Source organism: Aotus nancymaae, unplaced genomic scaffold (assembly GCF_030222135.1).
Source record: "Aotus nancymaae isolate 86718 unplaced genomic scaffold, 86718_ANA_hifiasm-v0.15.2.pri h1tg000059l, whole genome shotgun sequence".
Classification (NCBI taxonomy): domain Eukaryota; kingdom Metazoa; phylum Chordata; class Mammalia; order Primates; family Aotidae; genus Aotus; species Aotus nancymaae.
The window spans coordinates 24,878,502-24,903,568 of NW_026988473.1; the positions used below are offsets into that span (position 1 = coordinate 24,878,502).

A 25,067-nucleotide genomic window follows, 5' to 3' on the forward strand; every position below is an offset into this window, starting at 1 on the left:
GGCCTGGTAGGAGGCATTTGAGTCATGGGGGTAGATCCCTCAAGAATAGCTTGGTGTCCTCCCCTTGGTAATGAGTGAGCTTTCACTCTTTAGTGAGTATTCACTCTATTAGTATTAGAGAGCTAATTGTTTTAAAAAGTCCGGTACCTCCTCCCCATCTCGTCGTGTGATACACCGGCTCCCCCATTGCGTTCTGCCATGAGTGAAAGCTTGCTGTGGCCTCACCTGGAGCAGATGTTGGCAACTACACTTCTTGTTCAGCCTACAGAACCATAAGCCAAACAAGCCTCTTTTCTTTATAAATTACCCAGTCTCGGGCATTCCTTTATAGCAACACAAACAGATGAACACAGTCAGTCATGAGCTAACTCTGCAGCTCATGCTATGAACCACTTTGTTCCTCTTTGTTGCTGCTCCCCCTCCCTCATTTCTTCCCCAGATTATTCTGTTGCCATCCCTTCTTCACATGAAATACCTGTAGTCATTTGGGTCTAGACTGGGCATGGGTATTCACAGCACTCACCTGGAGAACATGACTGATTTTGCCTTTGGGGCTTCTAAGCCACGGTTAAACATTACACTCTCAGAAGGAAAGGCCTGGATTTATAAGTGACCAGTGGGGCATGTCGAATCAGTACATAGTGCCTTCTGTGTTTAAAGGCAAGTTGAACTGGGCCAAGGACAGCAACATGCCACCACCATTTATGTCAGAACTGGCTCCAATGTCCCAGTCTCTCAATACCTAAATCCCTCCTCAGCATGGGTGGTGGAGGGGAGCTTTATCTTGAGAACTCCTCGCTGGTTCCCAACCCATAAAGGCCTTTTCTGTATGTAGAATCTGGCCTTTGATGCAGGCAGAAAATACTTTTAAGGGAGGGTGTGGGGTACCCAGTTTATACCAACCTGCCACATAAACAAGTTAATCATTTCTTTCTTAGAGGATCATTTGGGGCCATGAACCAGAGCACTGGCTTGTTGCAAGTCCTTAGCCATCTCTTAGGCCCACAATGATTCAGAGAAGGAATTCATACTAATCCAGAACTGGCTTTTCTTGTTTTAGGGTTGAGGCAGGGGGAAAGCCTAATAAAACCAAGCCAGTCTCCTCACAACCTATGTCCCCCAAAAAATTAGCAGTGCATATCCCTGTTACCCAAATGCCATCCAGTTTCTCTAGGCTAAGCACAGAGAAAAAGTAAAACCTAAGCGCATACGGTCCAGTACAACTATAAATATGTGGACCTGGATCAGCTGAGAACAAAAAGGAGGAAGGAGGCACAGTTTGCCTCCTTGTGGGTATCCTATACACCTTTGATGCCCATTTGCTACAGATATTCCCCACTTCCCTGGAATATTTCCTGTCCACAATCTGAATTTGGGCATGTACATCTCACCTATACCCAATTCAGCTAATTGAATAAAGCAGGGTTAGCACATGCGAATGGCCTCAGGAGTTGACAGGGAAAGAGAAGGCAGCAAGGTGGGGGCCATGGCAAACTGGAGAAGAGAAGCACAGTTCAAGTCAGTCACTGAGGAGTGAGGAGGTGAACAGGGGCAATATTAATTGCTGCCAGATCTTACCATCTTTCAAGAAAAGTAAAACAGAGATATCCTTAGACCCACATGTCTGGGCTCCTGCCTGGCTCAGAGGTTTTAAGACCAGCACCCTCCCCTTGACCCCAACCTTTGCCTTCTTGACCATACTGGAGCCATGTCCACCCAGATCCTGCATTCTCCATTCTAGAACCATCTGGACACCCGCACCCCAGAGTTCCCTACACAAATGGCTGGAAGAGAGACTCAGTGCCCCTCGAAATGGTGGTTCCAAGTTGCTGTCTTGGGTCTGGTTCAGTTTCCCTTTAAACACAGGAGGTGCCAGATACTGATTCAACATGCCCCTTTGTTCACTTACAAATCCAGGCCTCTTCTGTACACCCCCTCTAGTAGGCTTGCCGGATAAAACACAGGATGCCCATTTGAAGGGTTTTTTAGTATAAATATGTCCCAAATATTGCATTATTTGTTTATATATGCAATTCAAATATAGCTCAACATCCTGTAGTTTTTATTTATTTATCTTGAGACAGGGTTTTGCTCTGTCACTGAGGTTGTAGTGCAGTGGTGCAATCTCGGCTCACTGCAGCTTCAATCTCCTGGGCTCAAGTGATCCTCCTACTTCAGCCTCCCTAGTACCTGAGACTACAGACACATGCCACCATGCCCGGCTAATTTTTTTTAATAGATCGGTTTTCATCATGTTGCCCAGCCTGGCCTCAAACTCCTGAGCTCAAGTGATCCACCTGCCTCAGCCTCCTAAAGTGCTGGGTTACAGGTGTGAGCCACCGTCCCCGGCCAACATCCTGTATCTTTATTGCTTAACCTGGCAACCTTATCCCCGTGTCTAGCTTTCTGAGAGAGGACTCGCTGCTGGCCGATGCGTGACCATTGCAAGGGAGGGGAAGCTTTCTGCAGGCTACAGGACAGAGCTTTCTATCTGTACTATCTTACCGGAAGTGTTATGGGGTGGACCTAACATGGGAAATGGAATCTATAAGCATAACCTCCCAGGTTTTAAATATTTGACATATGTTTTAAACAACTCAAAATTTCTTTAAAACACTGTTCAGACCAAACAATCCACGTGGGCCTTGACCTCTGGCATAAGGTAATTCTACCCATTGCTAATGGCTGTGTTCCTCTGCATACCACACCCACAATTCAATACTACCTAATTATATACGAAGCTTCAACCCCAGTGGGAGGAGTTGAGGGGTGAGCACACTGCAGCTTAAGTGAGAGAGACATGTATTTTGGAGAGGAACATCTAGAGGTCAACCTCCCTTTGGGATGGTGCCGACCTGGCAGTGATCATCATGGTATTACATGATATTAGCTCTACAGAAGGAAGGGGCAAGGATGTCATCACAAATAGTAGGAGTGGAGGTCACAGAATAGGAATGCTAGAGATGTCATTCATATTTTACTCTAAATTCCTCGTTTTTCAGGAGGTAAGATGGAGCTATGCTCACAGAAGATAAATGACTCTGCCCAAACCCACACTCTGGAATCTGTCTATAGATTCCTAGTCCAGTGTTCTTCCTGCTAAATCACATAGGATCCCTTACAGAGGGCATGGAATGCTACTCCTTTTTCATGATTTGAGGGCAACAGAAAACTTGCTTCAAAATTATACTTCAAAAAAAAAAAAAAAAAAAAGAGAAGAAAGAAAGAGGCAGGGGAGAGAAAAAAGAAACAAGAAATCACCCTCCCCCTATCTTCTCTACTTCTGGAAACTAAGAATAACAAACCACTCCAAGAATATAAAGACATACTCAAAACCAAGAGAGTAACTAGAGCCTACAAATTGCTAGTTATGCAGGCACTCTTCTTCACTTGAAGTTAGGTACTAAATATAGAACCAGAGAGCCCTTAAAAGATCTCTAAACTCCTTAACCAATGCAAGTGCCCAGTTTCCAAGTTTTCTCCCAATCACCCCAGGCCAGAAACGCCAAGAGAGAAGACAGATTGCTGAGGATGGCAGGAAGTGTCCCCCAGTGAGACTAACCTGAACTGGATAAAATATTGCTTGCAGGGTAGGGAGAGTCTCAGTGAAGAAGTGGTCCCAGACTTCAGCCAGAACCTCAATGCGATTTTCACCTACAAGAGGGCGAGAAGATGGGAGGGGAGGAAGAAAGAAAAGAACTTATTACTTGTAGGAAAGCCCAGAAGACAGTTCCACATAAAATGTAAAGTTGCACATGCTAAAACTTGCAGCCAGGAGATATTAAAGTCCAGAGAGCAGGTGTGATGCTACAGAATCTTTATTCCAGGCCAAGATCAACAGAAATTCTCAGAGTGGAAATATATTCAGTCTCACATGGATGCATGTATTGATCCTAACTCACTGGTCTTACTAATAAGCAACCTAAACTTACTAATCTTCACTAGTAAGACTCTGAATGGGAGGTGCAGCATTAAGTGTGGGGAGGGAAGAAAGCACATTGCTTACATTTGATCTACAAGGTGTTACTATAGTAAATGTAGGACCACGTAGGAAAACTCAACTGAAAATATGCAAATGTACCTTTCCATCCTCCAATCCAGAAAAGGGAGGTGACATCTTAAGATCACATCGTAATTAACCATTATCACGTCAATGGTTACAACATTATCCGGCACTATGCTAGTTTACTTATCCATAAGATATCTCAAGACTAGAATGTAATACCCCCGCTTTACAGGCTCAGAGAGGCCAACTAACTGCCCCAAAGACACACAGCTCAAAGGCATAGCTGAGATTCCAGAACCCATGCTCTTGACTAATCTAATCCAGGAAGATCGTGTGCACAGTTATATAATGTTTTGTTTTCTTGCACATTAGGACACTGGCTTTATTCTGGGTTTCAGCTGTCAGTGGAAAGAGGCAGAAAGAGGACCTGGAAACTGTTCCCTCCACCCACTTCTTTTACAGTAACTGGAAGGGCAGCATTCTCTGAAAAGGCCACCTGCAAAACACAGCACCTGCCTCCTGATCCTGTCCCTACTCACCCCTAGGATCAGGAAGCCTAAGCTACGGCCAAGTGTCCCTGCTACCCCAGGCTGGAGCACACAGGTCACCCGATGCCATCGGAAGGCGGTGCGAGGAACTCTGCACCTCCAGGAAAGATGGGCCCTGGCAGAGAGAAGCCTGCATGGCGGTTGCTGTTTAATGACCTAGATATCAGAGCTGATATTGGTCACTGCCTCTGCTCATCCCAGGCAGAGAAAGTGGGTCAGCCAAGATTAGACACTGAGAGAAGCGTTTGGCAAGACACTGCCAGTTCCACTGAATAAATCTTGAAAGATTCATTTGGCGCCTCCTGTCTATTAATTTAATGGGCAATAAAAGCAGTGGCTTGGGAGAGAGAATAGAACAAGGGCATGACTAGTAGTCAGCAGGTCCAAAGACATGCAGATTTTGAAAGGTCAGGGTGAAATACACAGGGGAAAAATGCAAATCCAGGGCACCCTCAACTTTCCTGTGCAAAGCACTGATCACACTTTACTGGAACGGCTTATTCACTTCTTCTCTGTCTCGTCACTGGAGTGGGAGTGGGAATGGGGCCCCGTCTGTCTTGCTCATCACTATATTGCTAGTGCTTAGCGTGGTGCCAGACACATCAATAAATCAATCTGTTAAAATCTTTGCATGAATGGATGGAAAGTGCCAAGTGTATAGGTTTTTGTAGATGCTGGGGCTGGTGAGTGAAAGGAGGTTAAAATATAACCCAAATACGGGACAGTGTAGGACAGGACTTAATAGTTAGCATGAACATTTTCCTTTGCTCCTAGGATAAAGAAAACCTCAATAACATGATCTACACAGCCCAGGAGAATCCGCCTCCTCCTTCTGGGCCTTGATCCTCTTCTGTATTCCTGTCGGCCTTTGGACTCTAATTGACCTTCTTGCAGTCACCCTGCTCTCTCGTGCCACAGGGCCTTTGCAAGTGCTAGCCCTTTTGCCTTGACTGCTCTTTCTTTCCCTTCTTTGCCTAACCTACTTCTGTTTATCTTTCTAGTTGCACCTTGAACATCACTTTTAGGGGGAATTCTCTCCCCACTGGTCAAACCGCCTCGCTGCAGACTGTATTCTTAGTACTTGTCCTGGGTATTGTTTTATATTTGGTGATGATTTGATTCAAGTGTGAGCTCTATGAGGGCCTGTAATCCTGTGATGGTATTTCTGACTCCTGACTCCCCAGCACCTAGCAAAGTACTGTCTCATGGTAGATAATCAAATAAACATTTGATGGAAGCAATCATCATGCTCTTTCAAATGTAGACTATGCTATTTTACTGCAGGGAGGGGGAAGGGGAAGTCCAAAAGGACCGTCTCACATGTTGAGTCATCCTGGTTCCTAAAACCAAGGTGAACTCCAGCACCTGGATAATGTAGCCCAAAGGGCAAAAAGTTGCTCTAGCTTCTTTGTTGATGTCCTTTGTCTTAAGCCTTCCACAACCAAGACAAGCAGAAGCCCTTAGGATCTGAAGGAGGGGAAGGAGAGAGAATCTTGCAGGTCAGCACTGGTACCTACTTACTCCCCCTTTCAATGTTGAGACAGGAAGCTCATTGGCACACGAGGTAACCCTGCAACCCAGCAGCAGTAAGACACCTCCTGAGAACCCAGGTCTAATTGCTGGCTGCAAACTTCAGAGTAATGGATTTTTGGAAAGTGTTCAGAGAAGAACATCAGACAGACACAGACACAGCAACAGGGTAGCCCTAGGGGAGAAAGAGGTAAAGAACACAGTTGCCTTCCCAACCAGAAACACCCCGTAAGTCAAGGACTTAGCTCCCTGCAAAAATAAAGGGGGGTTGGATGGATGGTTCTAGAGGACTGTCCTATAAATCTGCCCTCTAACATATCACATCAGTTTAGGTCACCAGGAGTGTATAGATAAGTATAAGAAACTTCCTAAGAGTCAAGGTCACTAAGGCTCTAGAAAGATTACTGAAGTTAACATGGTGTCTTCTACCCACAAAAGAGCAACAGGTGGATATGAACGGCCACCTGCCTTTTCTGCAGCAGTAAAGGAGGGGTGTGTATACATAGACATGTGATACCTAAGCAGAGATGTCAACAAAGAGGAGTCTGTTCAGTGACTGGGCAGATCATATTAATTGTTTTCCAACTTTATTTTATAGCAAGAGAATCCTTTTTTCCGAACAAAATTTTTCTTGGAGTTCTAACACAGAAAATTAAAAAGTAGAGATGCCTGGTTAAAGATAGCAAAGTCCCTTAAAGATCCTCCCACCCCCATGCCCATTCACTGTACAGAAAAGGCTCCAACACCCAGAACTCTGTGACTAGAAGAAACTCAGAGAGAATACCCCGGGCCTGGTGCCCTCAGGCCACGCCAGGGCAGGGGCACAGAATCTTGGATGAACTTGGTTCATCCTGTCTAGCCCATTTCTGAGTTTTCACTCTGAGTGTATCTATGATGAAGGTTACTTGGTGAGAGACATTCAACTTCCCCTTTTAAGGGCACTTGGACCTCTGGTTTTATTCGGTATCTTTTTCATAGAGCTGTTTTTCCACGTTTCCAGGAGCTTGTAATAACTCCCCAGATAACATACCTACAATTAATGTGGCCAGGGACAATGTTTCTTTCCACTCCCTTTACCAGGCAGTTAGTTGTCTTCCACATTTTTGTACTAGCCTGACTCTGAAATACAAAAGAGGGCTGGGCGCAGTGGCTCACACCTGTAATCCCAGCATTTTGGGAGGCCAAGACAGGTGGATCACTTGAGGTCAGGAGGCAAGACCAGCCTGGCCAACATGGTGAAACCCCTACTAAAAATATAAAAATTAGCCAGGCGTGGTGTCACGTGCCTATAATCCCAGCTACTCAAGAGGCTGAGCCATGGGAATCGCTTGAGCCAGGGAGGCAGAGGTTGCAGTGAGCCAAGATCACTCCACTGTACTACAGACTGGGCCACAGAAGTGAAACTCTGTATCAAAAAAAAAAAAAAAAAAAAAAAAAAAAAAAGCAAAAGAGCCACTAAATTCCTGGTCAAAGCAAGTCACCTAAAAATAAGCCCCTTCCTTTGACACATGAGAGGATAAAGCAAATGTAGTAAACACATACAATGGAATATTCGCCTTAAAATAAGAAGGGAATCCTGTCACATGCTACAACATGAATTTGAGGACCTTATGCCAAATGAAACTAAGGCAGTCGCAAAAGGACAAATACTGTATGATTCCACTTATGAGATGCCTAGATTAGTCAAAAGCATAGATATAAAAAGTAGGATGGTGGCCGTCAGGGGCTGAGGAAAGGGGTCAATGGGGAGTTGATGAATGGACATGGAGTCTCCATTTTGTAAGATAAAGTTCTAGAGATCTGTTACGCAACAATGTGAATATGATTAACACGACTCCACTGCAAAAGTGCTGAAACTATAAAGAGGGTACATTTTATATTGTGTGAGGTTTTTTTTAACCCACAATTAAAAATTTTTTCTCTAAAGGCCTTGGGTTACTGGGTACTTATAAGGTTGAAAAAAATCACAGCATAGATGTATTCAAGGGAAGAATGGCTATAGGTTCAGCCAACTCTCAAATGTGCAAAGGTTAATTTCTAACCTCTATTCTTCCCAAGGCTTGGTAAGCATTTACTGTGTGCCAGATGTTGGAGCTTCCCAGTGTCAGTTTCTCATTTTCCTTCCTTCTTTGTCTTTCTAGGAGCCCCTTTCCTGGACACACTAGTGTCTTTCCCAGGGAATGGGAAGAAACAAAAGGATGATGACATGACACATCTAATAAGTCTGGGTCTGGAAGTAAGTTTGATCTATGGGTCATTAGGCTGGAGCAGAAAAAAAAAGAAAGGGTTTGTTATGTACACCTGCTGTGTGCATTGCGTTACTCACGTGCCTTACCTTCCCTACAACCCCTCACACCAATTTATCACTTCAAATATGACAAAAGCTGAGACCGGGAGGAACTAGTAACTAACCGAAAGTCATCCAAGAAGTAGGTGGCAAGCTAAGACCAAGCCCTGCTTTGTGGGAGCTAAGAGTAGCCCTTGGTAGAGTCATGGGTTTGCCCAATTCTCGCCTTTGGAATCTGTTTCCATCTTTATTCTGTTCCTTTCTATCCTGTCAGTTGGACTTTAAAATTTAAGATCAGGAAATTTCCCTTCGTCTATCAAATCATATACCCTTTCGAGTGAGTACCTGCTTAGACTAATGTCCCTGCAAATGGACAGGACTCCTCTCTTCTCTGACTCCCCAGAAATATTACAAAGACCTGTAGGTAATAGCTCAAAGCAGACCAGAGGAAATATTACAGAGACCTGTAGGAAATAGCTTAACCTGTACCTTCAAAGGAGACCACCATCCTACATACTATTTAAAAAAAACAAAACAAAAAACCCTTAAGGCCAGGTGCGGTGGCTCACACCTGTAATCCCAGCACTTTGGGAGGCCAAGGCAGGCGAAGCACCTGAGGTCAGGAGTTCAAGACCAGCCTGATCAACATGGAGAAACCCCGTCTCTACTGAAAATACAAAAATTAGCCAGGTGTGGTGGCATATGCCTATAATTCCAGCTACTTGGGAGGCTGAGGCAGGAGAATCTATTGAACCCAGGAGATGGAGGTTGTGGTGAGCTGAGGACGCACCACTGCACTCCAGCCTGGGCAACAGAGCGAGACTCTGTCTCAAAACAAAACAAAAAAAAACCCCTTAACAAGGTCTCTAAAGAAACCACCCCATCCCACTACATTTTTTTGAAACACAGTTCTGACTTGCACTGCTGTGAGCAGCTGACTGAAATGAAAGTGCTGCTGCCTAGGTGGGGAGGAAACAGACAGGGTGAATCACTCACTTGGAGCCTGCCACTTCTGGACAGAACCATCTCAGCTGTCCAAACATCAAAGGCTGAGTCATAGGGGCCCTAATCTACCAGGGCTGTCTTGTACTTGCCTTCACACAGCTTGATCTTCTCCTCCACAAAGAACAGTCCTTTTGCAAGAAGCTGGTTCTGCCAAAAGAGAAGAAAGAACGTAAGAGTTCGGGCAACTCCAGAGCATGAGTGGTGAACCCTCTTCCACTTCCAGTGGGCAAGGGCACAGAGCTCTAGGCACTTCTGTTCTAGCGTCTGAGTTTAAGAAGCCTTTTGTCCTCTTGGAATGCCAAGGCTTCAGGAGAAGACAGTGAGATTTCCCACAGCAAAAGAGTGAGTGAGGTACGAGGCAAACCCAACCACCACCCTCATCCCTCAGAGCAGGGAAGAGGCATGACACAAGCTTGGATGAATTCGCCATTGTTGACACCCAGTGTCCTAGAGGCCCTTAGTGATCTAAACTCACAAAAGGGAGCACTGAGGCAATGGGAAACTATGCAGAAATAACACATTTAAAAAAAAGAGAGATAAGTTTAGTTTCTCACATTAGCATGAAAGAGACTGCGTGCAAAATCTTAAGCAGCAGTGAATATGCATCTGTCAATGAATGTGTGCATGGGAAATTGTGTAAAGAGAAAGTAAAGTCCTCTTGCAACTGCAACTAACAATTGCTGAGTGTGCTGTCTATCTCATACGCTTTATATCCTTCATCCCGTTTAATTCAATCCTATCAAGTTGGTGCTACTGTCCTCACTTTACTGATGGTCAGTGAAGAGACTTGCCCAAGGGAGACAGACCTGGTTTTCCTGGCTCTGTAAGTATGTTCCTTCTACTCCACTTTGCTGCCTTCTGGCAAGTCTTCCTACCCAGACCCCTTCCTTCCCTTGAAAGGCTATAGCTGGTCCCCTAAGACATGGAGCAGCCTCTCCGGGAGTCGCAGAAGCTCAGAGATCGGTGACAAGCTGGTGTCTTTACACTCATATCACATTATTAGATTACCAAGGCCTATGCTTATGGGAGAGGCAGGGGCAAGAGTGATATGTATCTTACCAAAGGATCTAATGCATTCTTTAGCCTTCTCCTTTATAAAACCCTGCGACGCTATTACAATGATAAAAGAAGCATATGGAGCAGAGTGGAAAGAACTTGGGTATCAGTTCAAGTCCCAGCTCAGCTACATCCTAGCTGTGTGATTTTGTATTTAATTTCCCTGAGTCTCAAGCTCCTCATCTGTAAAATGGCATAACACTAGAAGTACCATAACATTCTTCATTATAATCATTACAAACACATTAATCATTATAAACACATACACACAGCATTTTATGTCCTTAGTAATCAGCACTGGTGGTAGCAATAGTAACGGCTGCTATCTCAGCCCAACTTCTTCACAAAAGGAGTGGGAGGCCAAGAGTTAGGAGTGAATAGGCCTTTATAAAATGTACTAATAGAATGTTTTATCAAAGGTACTATCACATGTCTGTGATGGATGCACATAAACCAACTCCATACTCCTATTAAGATTTACAAAATAAGACCTAATTTGAAAAAGTGATTGGCCATCGCGTAGTTCTTTTTTGAGACAGAGTCTTGATTTGTCGCCCAGGCTGGAGCGCAGTAATGGGATATTGGCTCACTACAACCTCCGCCTCTCCCAGGTTCACGCAATTCTCCCACCTTAGCCTGCCAAGTAGATGGGATTACAGGCGCCCACCACCACTCCTGGCTAGTTTTTGTACTTTTTTAGTAGAGACAGGATTTTACCATGTTGGCTGGGCTGGTCTCGAACTTCTGACCTCAAGTAATCTGCTGGCCTTGGCCTCCCAAAGTGTTGGGATTACAGGCGTGAGCCACTGTGCCTGGGCACCATGTAGTTTCAAGATGGCAGATAGAACCCCAGATCAAAGTTACAGTGACACCATATAGGAATACACCAACTTTGTTAAAGAAAAAAAAAAGCAATTCCTCACAAAGGATTATGAAACACACAGGCAGTAAAGGCGAGGCCCTAACCTGTCCTTTAGCTTCCAGCCAAGTGCGTGAATCCTGGCGGCTGGGTCATGGCAAGACTTTCTGGGTCAGAAAGCAAGAAAATACCCCAGCACCAAATCAACATCTTGTGACAGCTGAGCTGGACATGAGTGGTCTGTGGAGGTGTGTTCAGATGGCAGCCACTCCACCCGAATGCTTCTGAGCACAAATCTCAATGGTGCCCTGCAGTCTATGCCTGGTTGTTCCCTTTCACCTAGCCCAGGTGAGGTTCTCAGAATGTCCCGTTAGTGTGCTATGCACGGGCTCCTGAATGCCATTCTTCTCAGTACCTCTAGTGTCAACACTGATGTTCCAGGCTTCTACTAAAACAACTTTCCTAACCCTCCCTAATTTCACATTTCTGAGATGCACCTACAGAGGTAATAGAGATCGCCTCTGTGATGCAATTTCCATCATTTTGTTCTATTGCTATAATTATCTACATGGGAGGAGGTTAGGGGGAACTGAGACACTGACAGAAATAAAACCTAGTCCAGGTGATAGCATGAGTTAACAGAAATTAATTCAAACCATTCATTAGTTAGAATTGCAGGTAATTAGGAGTGCGGGTCATGTCTTAAAATTTAAGTTAGTACCCTTGGCTCCTGGTATAGTACCTAGAACATAGCAGATACCTAATAAATATTTGCTGAATATATATATATATATATATATATATATATATATATACACACATATGCTGACTATTTTAGTGGTAAAGATCATTTTTTATTTTTAAGAAGCCAAGATAAAAGACAGAATATTTTTAAGAGGAATAAGTGCTATAGGGTCTCTAAGTTTGTTGCCATTTTCTTCATTTGAATTAGAAAATCATTTGAAAATTACATTGTCCCTATCCTTAAGGAATAAACCTTAAAACATGGCCTGGATTTTCCTTTCTTCTCCTTTCTAGATCTTCTCCCTTCAAGGAGACATTAGAAAAACAATCTTTTATATATATTTTCAAGGAAAAGTAGTTATTCCTATATTATGGGGAAATGATAAAGAAAATATTATTTTAAAACTTCTCACAGTACACAGCATGGAAATCTATAGCTTAGATCAAAATAAGAGAAACACAAATTTGAGGTTAGGAGGGGCCCTAAGAATCACCCAGACATTCTCTCCTCTCCCGGTCCTATGGTCAAAATTAAATGGTCACATACATTTTGATGATATTTAGTGGATCAATTTCCATTTTCCAGGAGGCTAAGGCATCTTGAAAATCCTTATATCACCCCCTGCCCTCAGGAGACTCTTGATTTTGCTCTTATCTTACAGTTGTATAAACTGAAGCTAGAAGTGGGGCCTCCCTCTCCAAAATTCCAGTAAAAGACAGGAGAGTGAGGCTCAGTCTCTCCACTACTCACCTTTTATTCAGCACGCACTATTAGAGTAAGGATCTTTCAGATTAGCCAAGCCCAGGCCCCTCTTCACTGGGGAACCACCACCATCCACCCAATGGAGCTGTGCCCATTCATTCATGCCCCATTCATGCTGCGCCTTCCAGCTTTGCTAATGGGTCTCAAACTGAGTCCCAAATCTCCTCTGTAGGGAATTTGGGCCCCAAAGGGTCTTGCATTCTTAAGGGCCTAATACTCTGAAGGCCTCCACTTGCATTTGGGTTCTCTGCAGTTGCCATCTTTGATTCTCAGTATTTTTATCTTTGAATTTGTGTTTTATAAGTGAAGTCTGAAGGGATAACAGAACATACACTGGGGTCTGAAGCCTCAGCTCACTCATGGTCCTGCCTCCTCACCCTCTCCTCAGGAGGGATTTTCAGGCACCTACACCTCACCCCTAGTGCCTGGGCTCCACCACCAACGTCACCCTACTCCCAAGGTGCTGACAGGGTCATGTGGGTGGGAGCCTCTGCACCAGTACAGGGAGAGTCAGGACTGGGCATGCACCCTGTAGCATCCTGGGGAGAGGCGTAGTGCCAGCCATCCTGCACTCCCTGGACTGCCAGTGCTGTAGTGCAATTGCTGCTGACTCAGTGGGGACCTCTCACCCACCCTCCATCTAGATACCAAGAGTGACCAGTGCAGACGTGCAATCTCTTAGGGTTACCTGCCCACTATGAGCTGCAGTGGCAGGCCTATGGGAAGGGGAGATTGGCATCCCCATACCAGTCTGGTTAGTAGAGTGATTTTAGAAGAAGCCAGTGACACCAGTGTTGACATTAGTGGTGAGAAGAATGGCATTCAGGAGTCCTTGCACAGAATTCTGAGTAGCCATGTTTCTTCTGCACTGGGCTCTGCAAATTATGAAGCTCACCCTGTCACTTCACCTAAGGATATGCCAACTTGACATCTGTGGGGCTTAAGCCTGCTCAAATGGGTTGAAGGTGGGGCAAAACCCAGCCTTGACTCTAAGGGGGCCATCTTGCATTGTTTGTCCTTCCTAAGTGTCCAGTCTTCCTGGACCTCACCTCACAGTATTCCAATCCCCTGATGAATCCCTGACTCCAGAAGCTTCTGAGCATTTGCTGGCTGCTGAGCTGGAGTGATGGAGCTGTATGGTAACAGAGCTGGAGAAGATCCAAGTTTCTCTTGTCCCACTCCTTGCCTGATGGCACCAACCCCACCACTTCCCCAGGTGGAACACTAAGTCAAAAGTAGTTACTAAACAGTAGCCACCCAGGAAGCGACTTGGGACTTGGAACTGGGCCCATTGTTACTCAATGCATCCTGTCCTTACCCCATAAATGAACTTGGACACAGTCTAAGTCACACTATAATGAAGTGACAGAGGAGACGGAAGTGAAAAAGAAAAATAGCTGACATATCTATTTTTCCTAAGACATAGGAAAAACAGGCTACAAACAGAAAAATGAGACTTAGCTAGGAAAAATGTAAACAAGATGTTTGGGGAAAGCCAAATCTTCAGTGGACACCAAAGACCCAGCTTCTCCTGGGTCATTGCAGAGGGCAGGTTCTGGAGTGGGTGGGCAGAACAGAGCAGAGGGTGGCTGTGGGTGGTGTGGGGCTACCAATGATGCATGTCTCCTGCCGATCAGGTACCTTCCCAACTCGGTGGGAGGGACCCAGATGAGATGGGTAATCAAGAGGGCTGGGTACAGGGAGAACTCCATCTTCCCAGCAGGAAGAACTTTCCATACAGACCAGGAAGCAGGAAATCTGTAAATGCTAAGGCTGCTAACTACCATCACTTTTAATGATTTAGTAGAGATGATAATGGCAGTAAGAAGGTCAGTAGAGTCAGTTATTGGTTTTTACTCGGTGCCAGGCAGTGTCTTACAGTCTTGTCCTGCATTACCACATTTTACTTCTGCCACAACCTATCCACTTTTTACAGATGAAGAATTTGAGGCTCAAAGAAGCAACTAGCAAATGTGAGACCAGACTTTGCATCAAGGTTGGTCTAGAATCCAAAGCCCATATCTTTCCCCTTTATATTCTGGTTTACTTTAGCAATAGTAATAAAAATACTAAGATACAAATACTTATCACTTGTTGACTACTCACTATGTAACCAGGCACTTCTGTATACGTCATCTCACTTACCAGCCACATCAACCTTATGAAGTAGGTCCCATGATTTCACCTGGATTACTAAGAAGAAAACTGAGGATCAGAAAGGCTAAGTAACAAGGCTGAGGGCGCACAGCTAATAAGTGTTCTAACAAGGATTAGAACCCAGACCTACTGGCAGAAGGGCTGGTGCTTTTAGACACCATGCTCTCCTGCCTTAGGTTTCTTATGTCCTTGCCCAGAGAAGAAAGCAGATGGGATCCAGTACAGATTCAGATACTGGGGCAGTTGGCTTGGCAATCTCAGGCCATGGAACCACGTTCCGCCACAGGGCCTCCACCCAGCTGGGCCTTCCCCTCGACTATCCACATTCAACATCTAGCAAGGGGAATGCCTGGCACTCGAGTGGATTCCATTCTCAAATGAGACATTCTTTCCTACCCCAGAGGGGTGGCAGCTGTGTTGCTCTGCCTCCCCAGAACCTGTGTTAACCAGTTTCACTCCAGACATTTGCTTCTGGTATTATCAATGTCTTAGAAGTTTCCTGTTGTTGGCATAAACCCAGGGCAGGAAATCATAGGTCACTTCCATTTTATTTTCCCTCTGTGACTATAAAAGGCCAGCCATCACCTGTAATGATGTCTATATCTCCTGTGAACCTGGATGCCTTCCTAGATAAACAACAAAGTCTTACAGACACAACTTACTCCTAGGCCCCAAGACTTCCTAATAAGCCCATGTGGGTGTGTGTGGGTGTGATGAGACCCACGAGAAGTCCCCAGATGGAGACTGAAGTAGAAACTCAGTGCTAATGCTAATTCTTCATTTAGCACCGTTTCAGCCATAATTAAAGGGTGACTTGGGGCTTTAAAAAGGTTATGTTTATAAGGAAGCAGGAAGACAGTCCATGTCTGATTTGCTGAACACTCAAAACAAAAACAATGACAAATGAACTAACCCTGGAACTCCTCCCGCCTGGGTGGTTTTCTTTTTTCCCCTGGGGATTCCTTAAGGACATTTTAAATATAATCCAAGACATTTTTCTGCTGTGGCCAGATGACCTGGGCTGGGTCTTTGCACCACCATTTACTAGCTATATGTATTTGTATCTTAGACAAATAATCCCATCTCTGAGCCTCAGTGGCAGCATCTGTAAAAGGGGGATACATAATAACAATCATCCTTATCAGTCATCAGGAGGAATAAATGAGTTAGCCCAGGAGAAATGATTAAAGCATTCTCAGTCTTGAGCACGCCTCACAATCATACAGAACTCATCAAAACACAGACTGCTTGGGCCCCAACCCCCGAGTTTCTGATTCAGTTAGAATTTGCTTCTCTAACAGATTCCCAGTTGATACTGAAGCTCCTGGTTCGGGGACCATACTTTGAGAACCTCCAGCTTCGAACAATGCCCAGCATGTATGTGCTTGAAAATGTTAGCTGTCATTACCGTTATCATTAATTCTGTTTTCCTTATAGCTCTTAAAGAGCATCAGGGAAAGTCATCTTATTGCTTTCCATATTGAACAAAAATTTCCCACCACTTCCAACTCAGTTTCTACGTCTCATGCCCACTGAATCACTGAGTTTTTTCACTACTGTAATACTATGTTGTTTCCAGTCTGCTCCTAAGTAAGCTTCCCCCATCAATGCCCTAAGCCTGGCTCCTGCCATTCCTTCCTGGTGTACAATAAGTCACCGAATACCACACACTTACATGATTTAGGAGGAATTCTGTCCCCACAGAGCTTGCAAGGATTATAAAATCCCTAATTTCACCTCATCTTCGGAGCTTATCTTTGGGTGATACGTTTTCAGCCTTTGGTACCCATGTGTTTCTTTGTTCCACAACTGATGTGCAATAACCTGAGTCCAGTGAGGCTAGAGATTTTCCATTTCTGCAAGCCTATTGATTTTCATCTTTATCTCAATGATATTAAGACCTGTGGTCATCAATTTAAAGATCCATTTTTTCCACATAGCCTCATAAAGTATGATGAAAGTACAATCAAAATATTCAACTAATTGCACAAAATTCAAGTAATTGCTAAGGAGATTAAGAATGGCGGCCGGGCGCGGTGGCTCAAGCCTGTAATCCCAGCACTTTGGGAGGCCGAGGCGGGTGGATCACGAGGTCAAGAGGTCGAGACCATCCTGGTCAACACGGTGAAACCCCATCTCTACTAATACAAAAAAAAACTAGCTGGGCACGGTGGCGTGCGCCTGTAATCCCAACTACTCAGGAGGCTGAGGCAGGAGAATTGCCTGAACCCAGGAGGCGGAGGTTGCGGTGAGCCGAGATTGCGCCATGGCACTCCAGCCTGGGTAACAAGAGCGAAAACTTCGTCTCAAAAAAAAAAAAAAAAAAAGAATAGCAAAGCCAGTGAGAGGTGACCGCTGGCTGGCAGCAAGCCCTACAGGGAGTAGCCCAGGTCACCCAGGGGTGCTTCTCAAAGCCCCCATTCTGACTCCACCTCATTCTCGCCCCTCACAGCAGCCAATGAGAGCTTCTAGGCCACCCCAAAGCTTACAGATTCCAGAATGCTGTTCTGCTCTAGGTATCATTTGGCCGAATCAAAAAATGCAACCTCTAATGACCTCTCACCTAAAAAACATAACTTATCCTCTGTCTTTGCACCAGATCCCTGCTGCACTTGTTCAAAGTCCCCCATGTAGATAGGCCCCAATTTTACCTTCAAAGTAGAGTGTATGTGGAATTCCTCTTACTACTCTCTGTTCACCCAATTAGCTCTTTTTCCATTTTGGGAGTCCTGCTTGTTAGAGAAGCCTGTCCAGTTGATCAAAGAACAGCTGAAACTTTTCTCTCTTCCTCGATTTGGATTTAGAAATCACAAAAGTTACTTTCATCACTCTTGATCTTCTCTCCATCCAGCTTGCCAGGAATCCTTAGAAGTCCTATCTTTGTCCCCACAAAGTATAATTGTTTTTTCTGGGCCTGATTTAAAGTCTTTGCCATCCATTCAGGTCTACAGTTAACACTATACTTCTTCGGCTCTCTGCCATATGCCGTAAACTCTAGGGGAAACTGGCCTCCTGGGACTCTTGCAGATATGAGCAGCAAATGGAAAAATAAATACATATGCATAAATATATATGCACACACACATACACATACATGCACACAAATATCTCAAACGCTACAGGCATCCATCACCTATTGACAATTGTGGTAGCTAAGTTTCCTCTCTTCCTAGTATTAACCCATTCAAAGCCACCAAGTCTAGCCTGAGTTTCTGTATCAAGCAAAACTCCAGTTTCAACTAAAGGAATTGAACTTCTGGGCTTGGGGGAAAAGCTCATAACACACAACAAAGCCAATAGATGCAGAATGGCAGAAAGTACTATCTGCAAACACCCCCATGCCCTGAACTACCAAGATATCTAATTAGGCAATAGGAAAATGCAAAATGTTTCATATCATCAGTTTCAAAAACTACAAGAAACCAATTATCACTCAGAGCTGTCACTAGTATATAGTGTTTCTCTAGGAAACTCCAGTTTTCTTTTCGGGCACAATTCAAAACAGAGGGAAAGGAGAAAATCAATACTGGAAATGTCAGAGACTTTTCCAGCCAGTGCCTTATGGACGTCTATCTGGGCTTCTGCAGATCACACAGCCTGTCTTCTCTGTGTGCAGACATGAGATAAGCACGATTTTTCTACCTGCTTTCTCTTGGCCTCACCTGGGGTCATTTTCATTATTCCCCACTGAGAACATTCTGTGTTAAGTCTCACAGCATATAAAATGAGAATGCTCACTCTCAAAAGCAGAGCCACAGAGAGGGCTGTACAAGTGGCAAGCTTGGAGCTGGGGGTCAGGGTGAGGAGACAGACTTGACTGCTGAATGCAGATGCCTGGGCATGGTCATCTAAGCCTCTGCATTGCAGAGCCCTGCACCCAGGAAGCCCATCTTTCACCTTCCCTGACAACCACATTCATGGTTTTGATGACTTTTCTGTCCACTCCTGGGTTCCATTCCTCATCTATCTCCATGTCTTCCTTCTGCCCCCTTACTGGAGGAACACACTTTCTGGAGTCCCTTCTGACTTTCCCTCCTGACACAACATCTGACAGTTGAATGTGAAGGCTAAGCTCCCCTCTAACAAGGCTTCCCTCTGGGACGTGCCTCCTCATACGGAGATTTCTTCCGTAAAGTGAATGGCTTGAAATCAGCCCACTTTTTTTTTTTTTTTTTTTTTTTGAGACGGAGTTTCGCTCTTGTTACCCAGGCTGGAGTGCAATTGCGCAATCTCGGCTCACCGCAACCTCCGCCTCCTGGGTTCGGGCAATTCTCCTGCCTCAGCCTCCTGAGTAGCTGGGATTACAGGCACGCGCCACCGTGCCCAGCTAATTTTTTTGTATTTTTAGTAGAGACGGGGTTTCACCATGTTGACCAGGATGGTCTCGATCTCTTGACCTCGTGATCCACCCGCCTCGGCCTCCCAAAGTGCTGGGATTACCGGCGTGAGCCACCGCGCCCGGCCGAAACCAGCCCATTTTTAAGCAATGCCTGGCAATGGGCTTTCCAAACCTGAGTCTCTCTTGGCCCACCTGCATGACTATGGCTAAAGACAGGGCCACCTACATGATTATTCTTTGAATGTTATTTTTCTGAAATCAATCCACTTTTTAAACATGTAACTATGTTTAAAACAGAAACCATAGCAACATCATTTATACTAAGTGGAATAAACATATAAGCATTCATATATGTGCACATACATATACATGCACATACAGGTACACATACATGCACACAAACATATCTCAAACAAAACCAGGTATCCATGACCTATTGATTAATTCAAGGCCAATCAAATGATCAATTCAAGGCCAACCAAATAATGTGAAGAAATCTTAACTAGAAAGTGTCCCTAGCTGAAGATATGAAGTTCGAGGACTGCTCCCTCTTCTTCAAACAAGGGAGATCGGTAAGTCCTGGAGGAGGGAAGAGGACACCATGGTGCAACTCAAGACACTCCTTAGCACAATCCTAAGAGCAAAAGGAAAATAAAAGAGGGGAGCAGTTTCTAACCACGATCCCTAACGTTATTTCAAGCCATTGCATACATCACCTAAAATCATTTCAGTTATCGGTGGCAGACAATCACTCCCTGTCTCCCAAGAAGGTTTACTGAGCATCTATTATGTTCCAGAAACTTTGCAGGGAGTGGGGAACAAAACAGACTAAGAAAGAAAAAAAAGCCGTGTGTCCACATGATACTTAGAGTCTATTAAAACAACAACAACAACTGTGTCTAGGAGAGCCTTCTTTCCAGATCAGCACCTTAAATAAAGAAAACTTCTATTTCAAACTGTGAAAACCAGTCCTCACCCCACACCCCTGGCAAGAAACTCCATATTCACAAAGCAGCTTCTCTGATTATGTTCCCGATAGGAAATGACAAGTGGTTATTAGCTTTTAAGTATCTGGCATGCTTTGTAAGCAGTATTAACCGCCCTCAAAAACCTCAGGGTTTCCCAGATAAACAAGTCCCCACCCAAACACCCTTCCCTACCCGAATTAGGGGTAACCCCCAGCACCAAAAGACAAATGACATTTGAAATCTGATTGAAACCACACCAAACCATGAAGCCTTTAAATGTCAAGGAGGAAGGCAACTCAACCCAGCAGGTTTTTCCAAGACTGACTGAAAAACCACTCCTCTGTAGTTAGATTTAAAAAAAATCAGTCAGTAGAGACAGCAAGAGAAGAGAGTGAGGCCAAGACTGACCTTGGTGTCAAAGGCAACTGACATGATTCATATTTGTGACTAATTATCTCTTTCTTCATCTTTACGTTTGTCTCTCCCTGAACAGGAGCTGTCTTCCAAGCAGCTGAGACATATGACCCGACTGAATTCCAGGCTTCTGATGGGTGTTGGTTTCTCCAGATGTAGAGGAGGTGTTCCCTTGTGTGTGTGTGTGTGTGTGTGTGTGTTTAAACAACTGACATATCATTCTTTTAAAGTTTATAAAAATTTAAGCTTCCTGAATCTCACAAAGAAAAATTATATAAGGATGGCTGTACTGTTTTTAAAACCTAAAATCTCTTTAAACTGTCTTAAAGTACGCTCTATTTGGATACAGAATAATATCGCTAACCTGAAACCAAGATGCTATGCATTTGTATGCTACATTCCCATTAAAAGAGATGGATTCCACCTTAGAATAACACATAGGCACTTACATACATTTAATAAGCACTTCTTACTGTCTTACTCTCTGCTAGTCACTGAGCACTTTTTAGAAATAACTTACTTCACAACAGCCTTAAGAGGTTTGGTCCTCTTACTGCTGTTTCACAGAAAAGGAAATACAGAGAGGTAAAGCAACTTGCTCAAGGTCAGACAGCTAGTAAGTGGCTATGCTGGGCATTGAATCCAGGCACTCTGCCTCTAAAGGCTGCGATCTTGACCACTACCCTCTACTGCCCCCTACACACTATGTACAGAGGGCTTTACATGCGTTATTTCACATAAAGCATATAATAACCTTATAAGGTGTATTTTTATTCCCATTTCATAGATGAGGAAACTGAGGCACAGAGAGGTGAAACGGCTTGCCCACTCAGCAAATGAGTGAGAATGGGGACTCTGACTTCACTAAGGTGCCACCCAGTTACTCTCTGTCACCCAGCACCTCCCCATTCCCTCTCCACCATATGCCTTTGGTTGGAGTCACAAAAACAGCTTGTGTCTGTGAATTAGAAACTATTCTCTGATTGGTCCTGGAACCTTAAACTCACTAGCTTTGTAACAACAATGTATAGACAGGGGAGAAGTCTGATTGTCTGGATCAGACAATGGATCCAGATGTGATATGATTCAGGGTCCCCCAGGGGGACCGAAACCCTTTCAAGGGATCTCCGTGATCAAAACTGTTTTCTCAGTAATACTAAGCTATTTGTTTTTCTCTTACATTCTCCACAAGTTTACAGTGGAGTTTTCCCAAAACTACATGACATGCAATATCATTACAAATTGAAAGTGAAGCAGATATAAGAATCCAACTGTCGCTGGGCGTGGTGGCTCACATCTTTGGGAGGCTGAGGCGTATGGATCGCCTGAGGTCGGGAGTTGGAGACCAGACTGACCAACATGGAGAAACCTCGTCTCTACTAAAAAAAAAAAAAAAAAAAATACAAAACTAGCCAGGCATGGTGGCGCATGCCTGTAATCCCAGCTATTCAGGGAGGCTGAGGCAGGAGAATCACTTGAACCCAGGAGGCAGAGGTGGCAGTGAGCCAAGATCACACCATTGCACTCTAGCCTGGACAACAAGAGCAAAACTCCATTTAAAAAAAAAAAAAATCCAACTATCTTCTATGAAGCCAGACAATGCAGAGATGTCCTTATTATTTTATTCTGAGAGTTCTGTTACATAAAAATGTAATTTGTGCTAGTATATAATAGGCTTATTACTTATATGAATGAAGACCTATTTTAAAGCTCTTCAGGTTTAATTTCTATCATAGTAAAGTTAGATATAACCCAAATAAGCAATGCATTTTACCAGTGTAAAGGGGTCCTGAGACCAAAATGCCTGAGGACAGCTGCATGGGCCTGCGATCTCCATCAGCTGCCGGGACACATGGGCCTGGTGCCCCTCTGTGATGCGTAGCACACAGCAGGGACTTGGGACACGTCATTTTGGCTATGGAAGGCATGTCCAGCTGTACAGTATGGGCCACCCCCTTTAGGCCCATCCCCCCACATGCATGATGACAGATGCTCAGATCCACACAGCTTACCTGAAAATAGTCTGTAATGAATGATCCAAGTTCACTCTTCAACAGCCGCCTGGGGAGAAGAGAAACACCGTCAAGCAGCTCTTGATGGTACAGCTCCTGGTGACAATGTGCTCACCAGTGGCACGGGCTGGGGCCAGGCCTGAGAAGTGGGGGGCACTTTCCTAGGTCCTGATCCCCCTGCCCCCATTTTCATCATGGAATTGCAGTGATGGAAATCCTAGAAGGAGATCCATTCCTCAGTTCACGCTGAGTAAGTAGCACTCTGAAGAGGGCAGTCAGCCACAGGAAATCCTAATTCTAGCAGAGCTGCTAGGGGCAGGCCAGGCCACCTGGCTTTAGATGAAGCAAAAAGAAGGAAGAAAAAGACTATTATTTTTGCACTCCTCCATGTTTGCAGAGCAAATGTGTAAACACATTTTTCATACATTCTTCAACCAAGGATTATAAAGTGTATTTGGGGAAAAAGAGAGGAGTAATTATTATTATTCCTTTTCAAATTTAAAAATTATGCCTCAGAGAGTTCCCCAAAACAAATCAGTGGCAGAGCCAAGATCTGACCCCAGACTTTCCACAAATTCAACATCTTTTCCCATAACTCCACCCTGTCTTGCCTCTAAACCCAGAACACCTCCTAGACCTAAAAGTCAACTTGGTACCATGGTTTGGGTGGTCTTACCACCCAAGCCCAATGGACTGAGGCAGTCTTCAAAGGAGACCACAGCAGAGAGAACAGAGAGATCTTATTTATCCAGCAATGTAGATGCACTGAGTGATTCTTTACATGTTACGTGTTGTTCTAGCACCAGGAGTACAAAGGTGAATAAGACAGACAAGGTCTCCGCTCTCATGGAATTTCTCTTCTTGGGGGCTGGTGGATAGATAGCACATTAATAAATATACTCACAAGATGATTTCAATGATCTTAAGTGCTAATAAAATACAAATGGGGCCGGACATGGTGGCTCACACCTGTAATCCCAGAACTTTGGGAGGTCGAGGCAGGCAGATCATGAAGTCAAAAGATCGAGACCATCCCGGCCAACATGGTGAAACCCCATCTCTACTAAAAATACAAAAATTAGCTGGATGTGGTGGTGCATGCCTGTAGTCCTAGCTACTAAGGAGGCTGAGGGAGGAGAACTGCTTGAACCTGGGAGGTGGAGGTTTCAGTGAGCTGAGATCGTGTCACTATACACCAGCCTGGTGACAGAGCATGACTCCATTTCAAAAAAATTTAAAACAATGGAAGATAGGGATATTGACACCAGCTCTCCTTCTTCTTGTGACAAATAATGGAACTATCTATACTATATTTTGATCCAGACAAGGTAAGGGAACTAAAAACAAGAATAACTGGCTCCCCAGATCCAGTGAGTTCCCTAGGGAGTAAACCCTTCATGACTTCAAATGATTTTCTTTACTCATCCCATTGGCTATGGTTATTAAGGAGCAAATGCTCAAGTTTCTGACAACCCTTGCTGAGTATTTACTCCCCAAAATGTGTTCACACATGTCACTGAAAGATAAACAGGATGTTACGGCAAGATGTTATGTGCAGAGAAAACAGCACAATAAAATTAGACAAAAGAAGAGAGAACCACCCATGATTTGAATCTCTGTGCCAGAAAAAGCCCTGGAAAGCCACAAACACACATTGAACAAAGAAAATACCTTCCTTTTCCTAGGACAGAACATATGTCTGTTGTGGATGCTGCATTTTGAGAGCCAATTTAATGGCAGGCTCATGGAGGGCCACCCCATCAACACAACCCAAGGGTTCTCCCAGATGTGAGCAGGTGTGATCCGAGAGAGGGATGCTTTCTTCAAAAGCCACTAAGCTAAGAGCAGGTTAGGCATCAGTATTCTTTGAGGCAGAAGCTAGAGGTGTTTCTCAGACAGGAAAACAGCAACCTACAGGGCAGCCCCAAGTGGATGGAGGCTTTGAAACAGGAAGAGGTAAGGAGATTGCTTCTGACCACAGGAGGAAGAAACACCTCCCAACAAAGGCTTCATGGTCCTTGGGAAGGCTCAAAACCTTACATGAAGAAGCCAAGTTTTGCGCTAAAGTGAAAAAACAAGTCCTAACAATGGGCCGCTTAGGGCAGAGCTTCCCAAGGAGATACCTTGTGTACTCTTGATGCTGCGGGACGAACTTGATTCTCCGATCAAATAAAATGCTGTGGAATTGGTGTCCCAAAGAACCCACAATAGGAAAACACTCTGCTCATGAAGATGCCACGGGTAAGACTGAAAAAGAAAGAGGTCAGGGTTAAGGGGCCTTCAAGATAAAAAACTATGGACACCCTCATGGAGAGCAGCATGGAGGAGGGATCTATGCTGTGTAATAATTGTGAGTTTGGGTGGATATGATGGAACAAG

General features: G+C 44.4%; 1 protein-coding gene across 10 annotated transcripts in view; it reads right to left on the bottom strand.

The window, feature by feature from the left end:
• Positions 1–25,067, bottom strand: part of PRR5L (proline rich 5 like) — a 170,955-nt gene that overhangs the window by 24,871 nt on the left and 121,017 nt on the right. For all 10 annotated transcript variants that reach the window (XM_021665470.2, XM_021665467.2, XM_021665466.2 and 7 more), the window contains 3 exons: positions 22,689–22,737; positions 9,466–9,523; positions 3,563–3,654 (listed from right to left, as the gene is read on the bottom strand). In XM_021665470.2, coding sequence (XP_021521145.1) covers positions 3,563–3,654; positions 9,466–9,523; positions 22,689–22,737 — 199 coding nt within the window. The remainder of the gene's footprint in view (positions 1–3,562; positions 3,655–9,465; positions 9,524–22,688; positions 22,738–25,067) is intronic.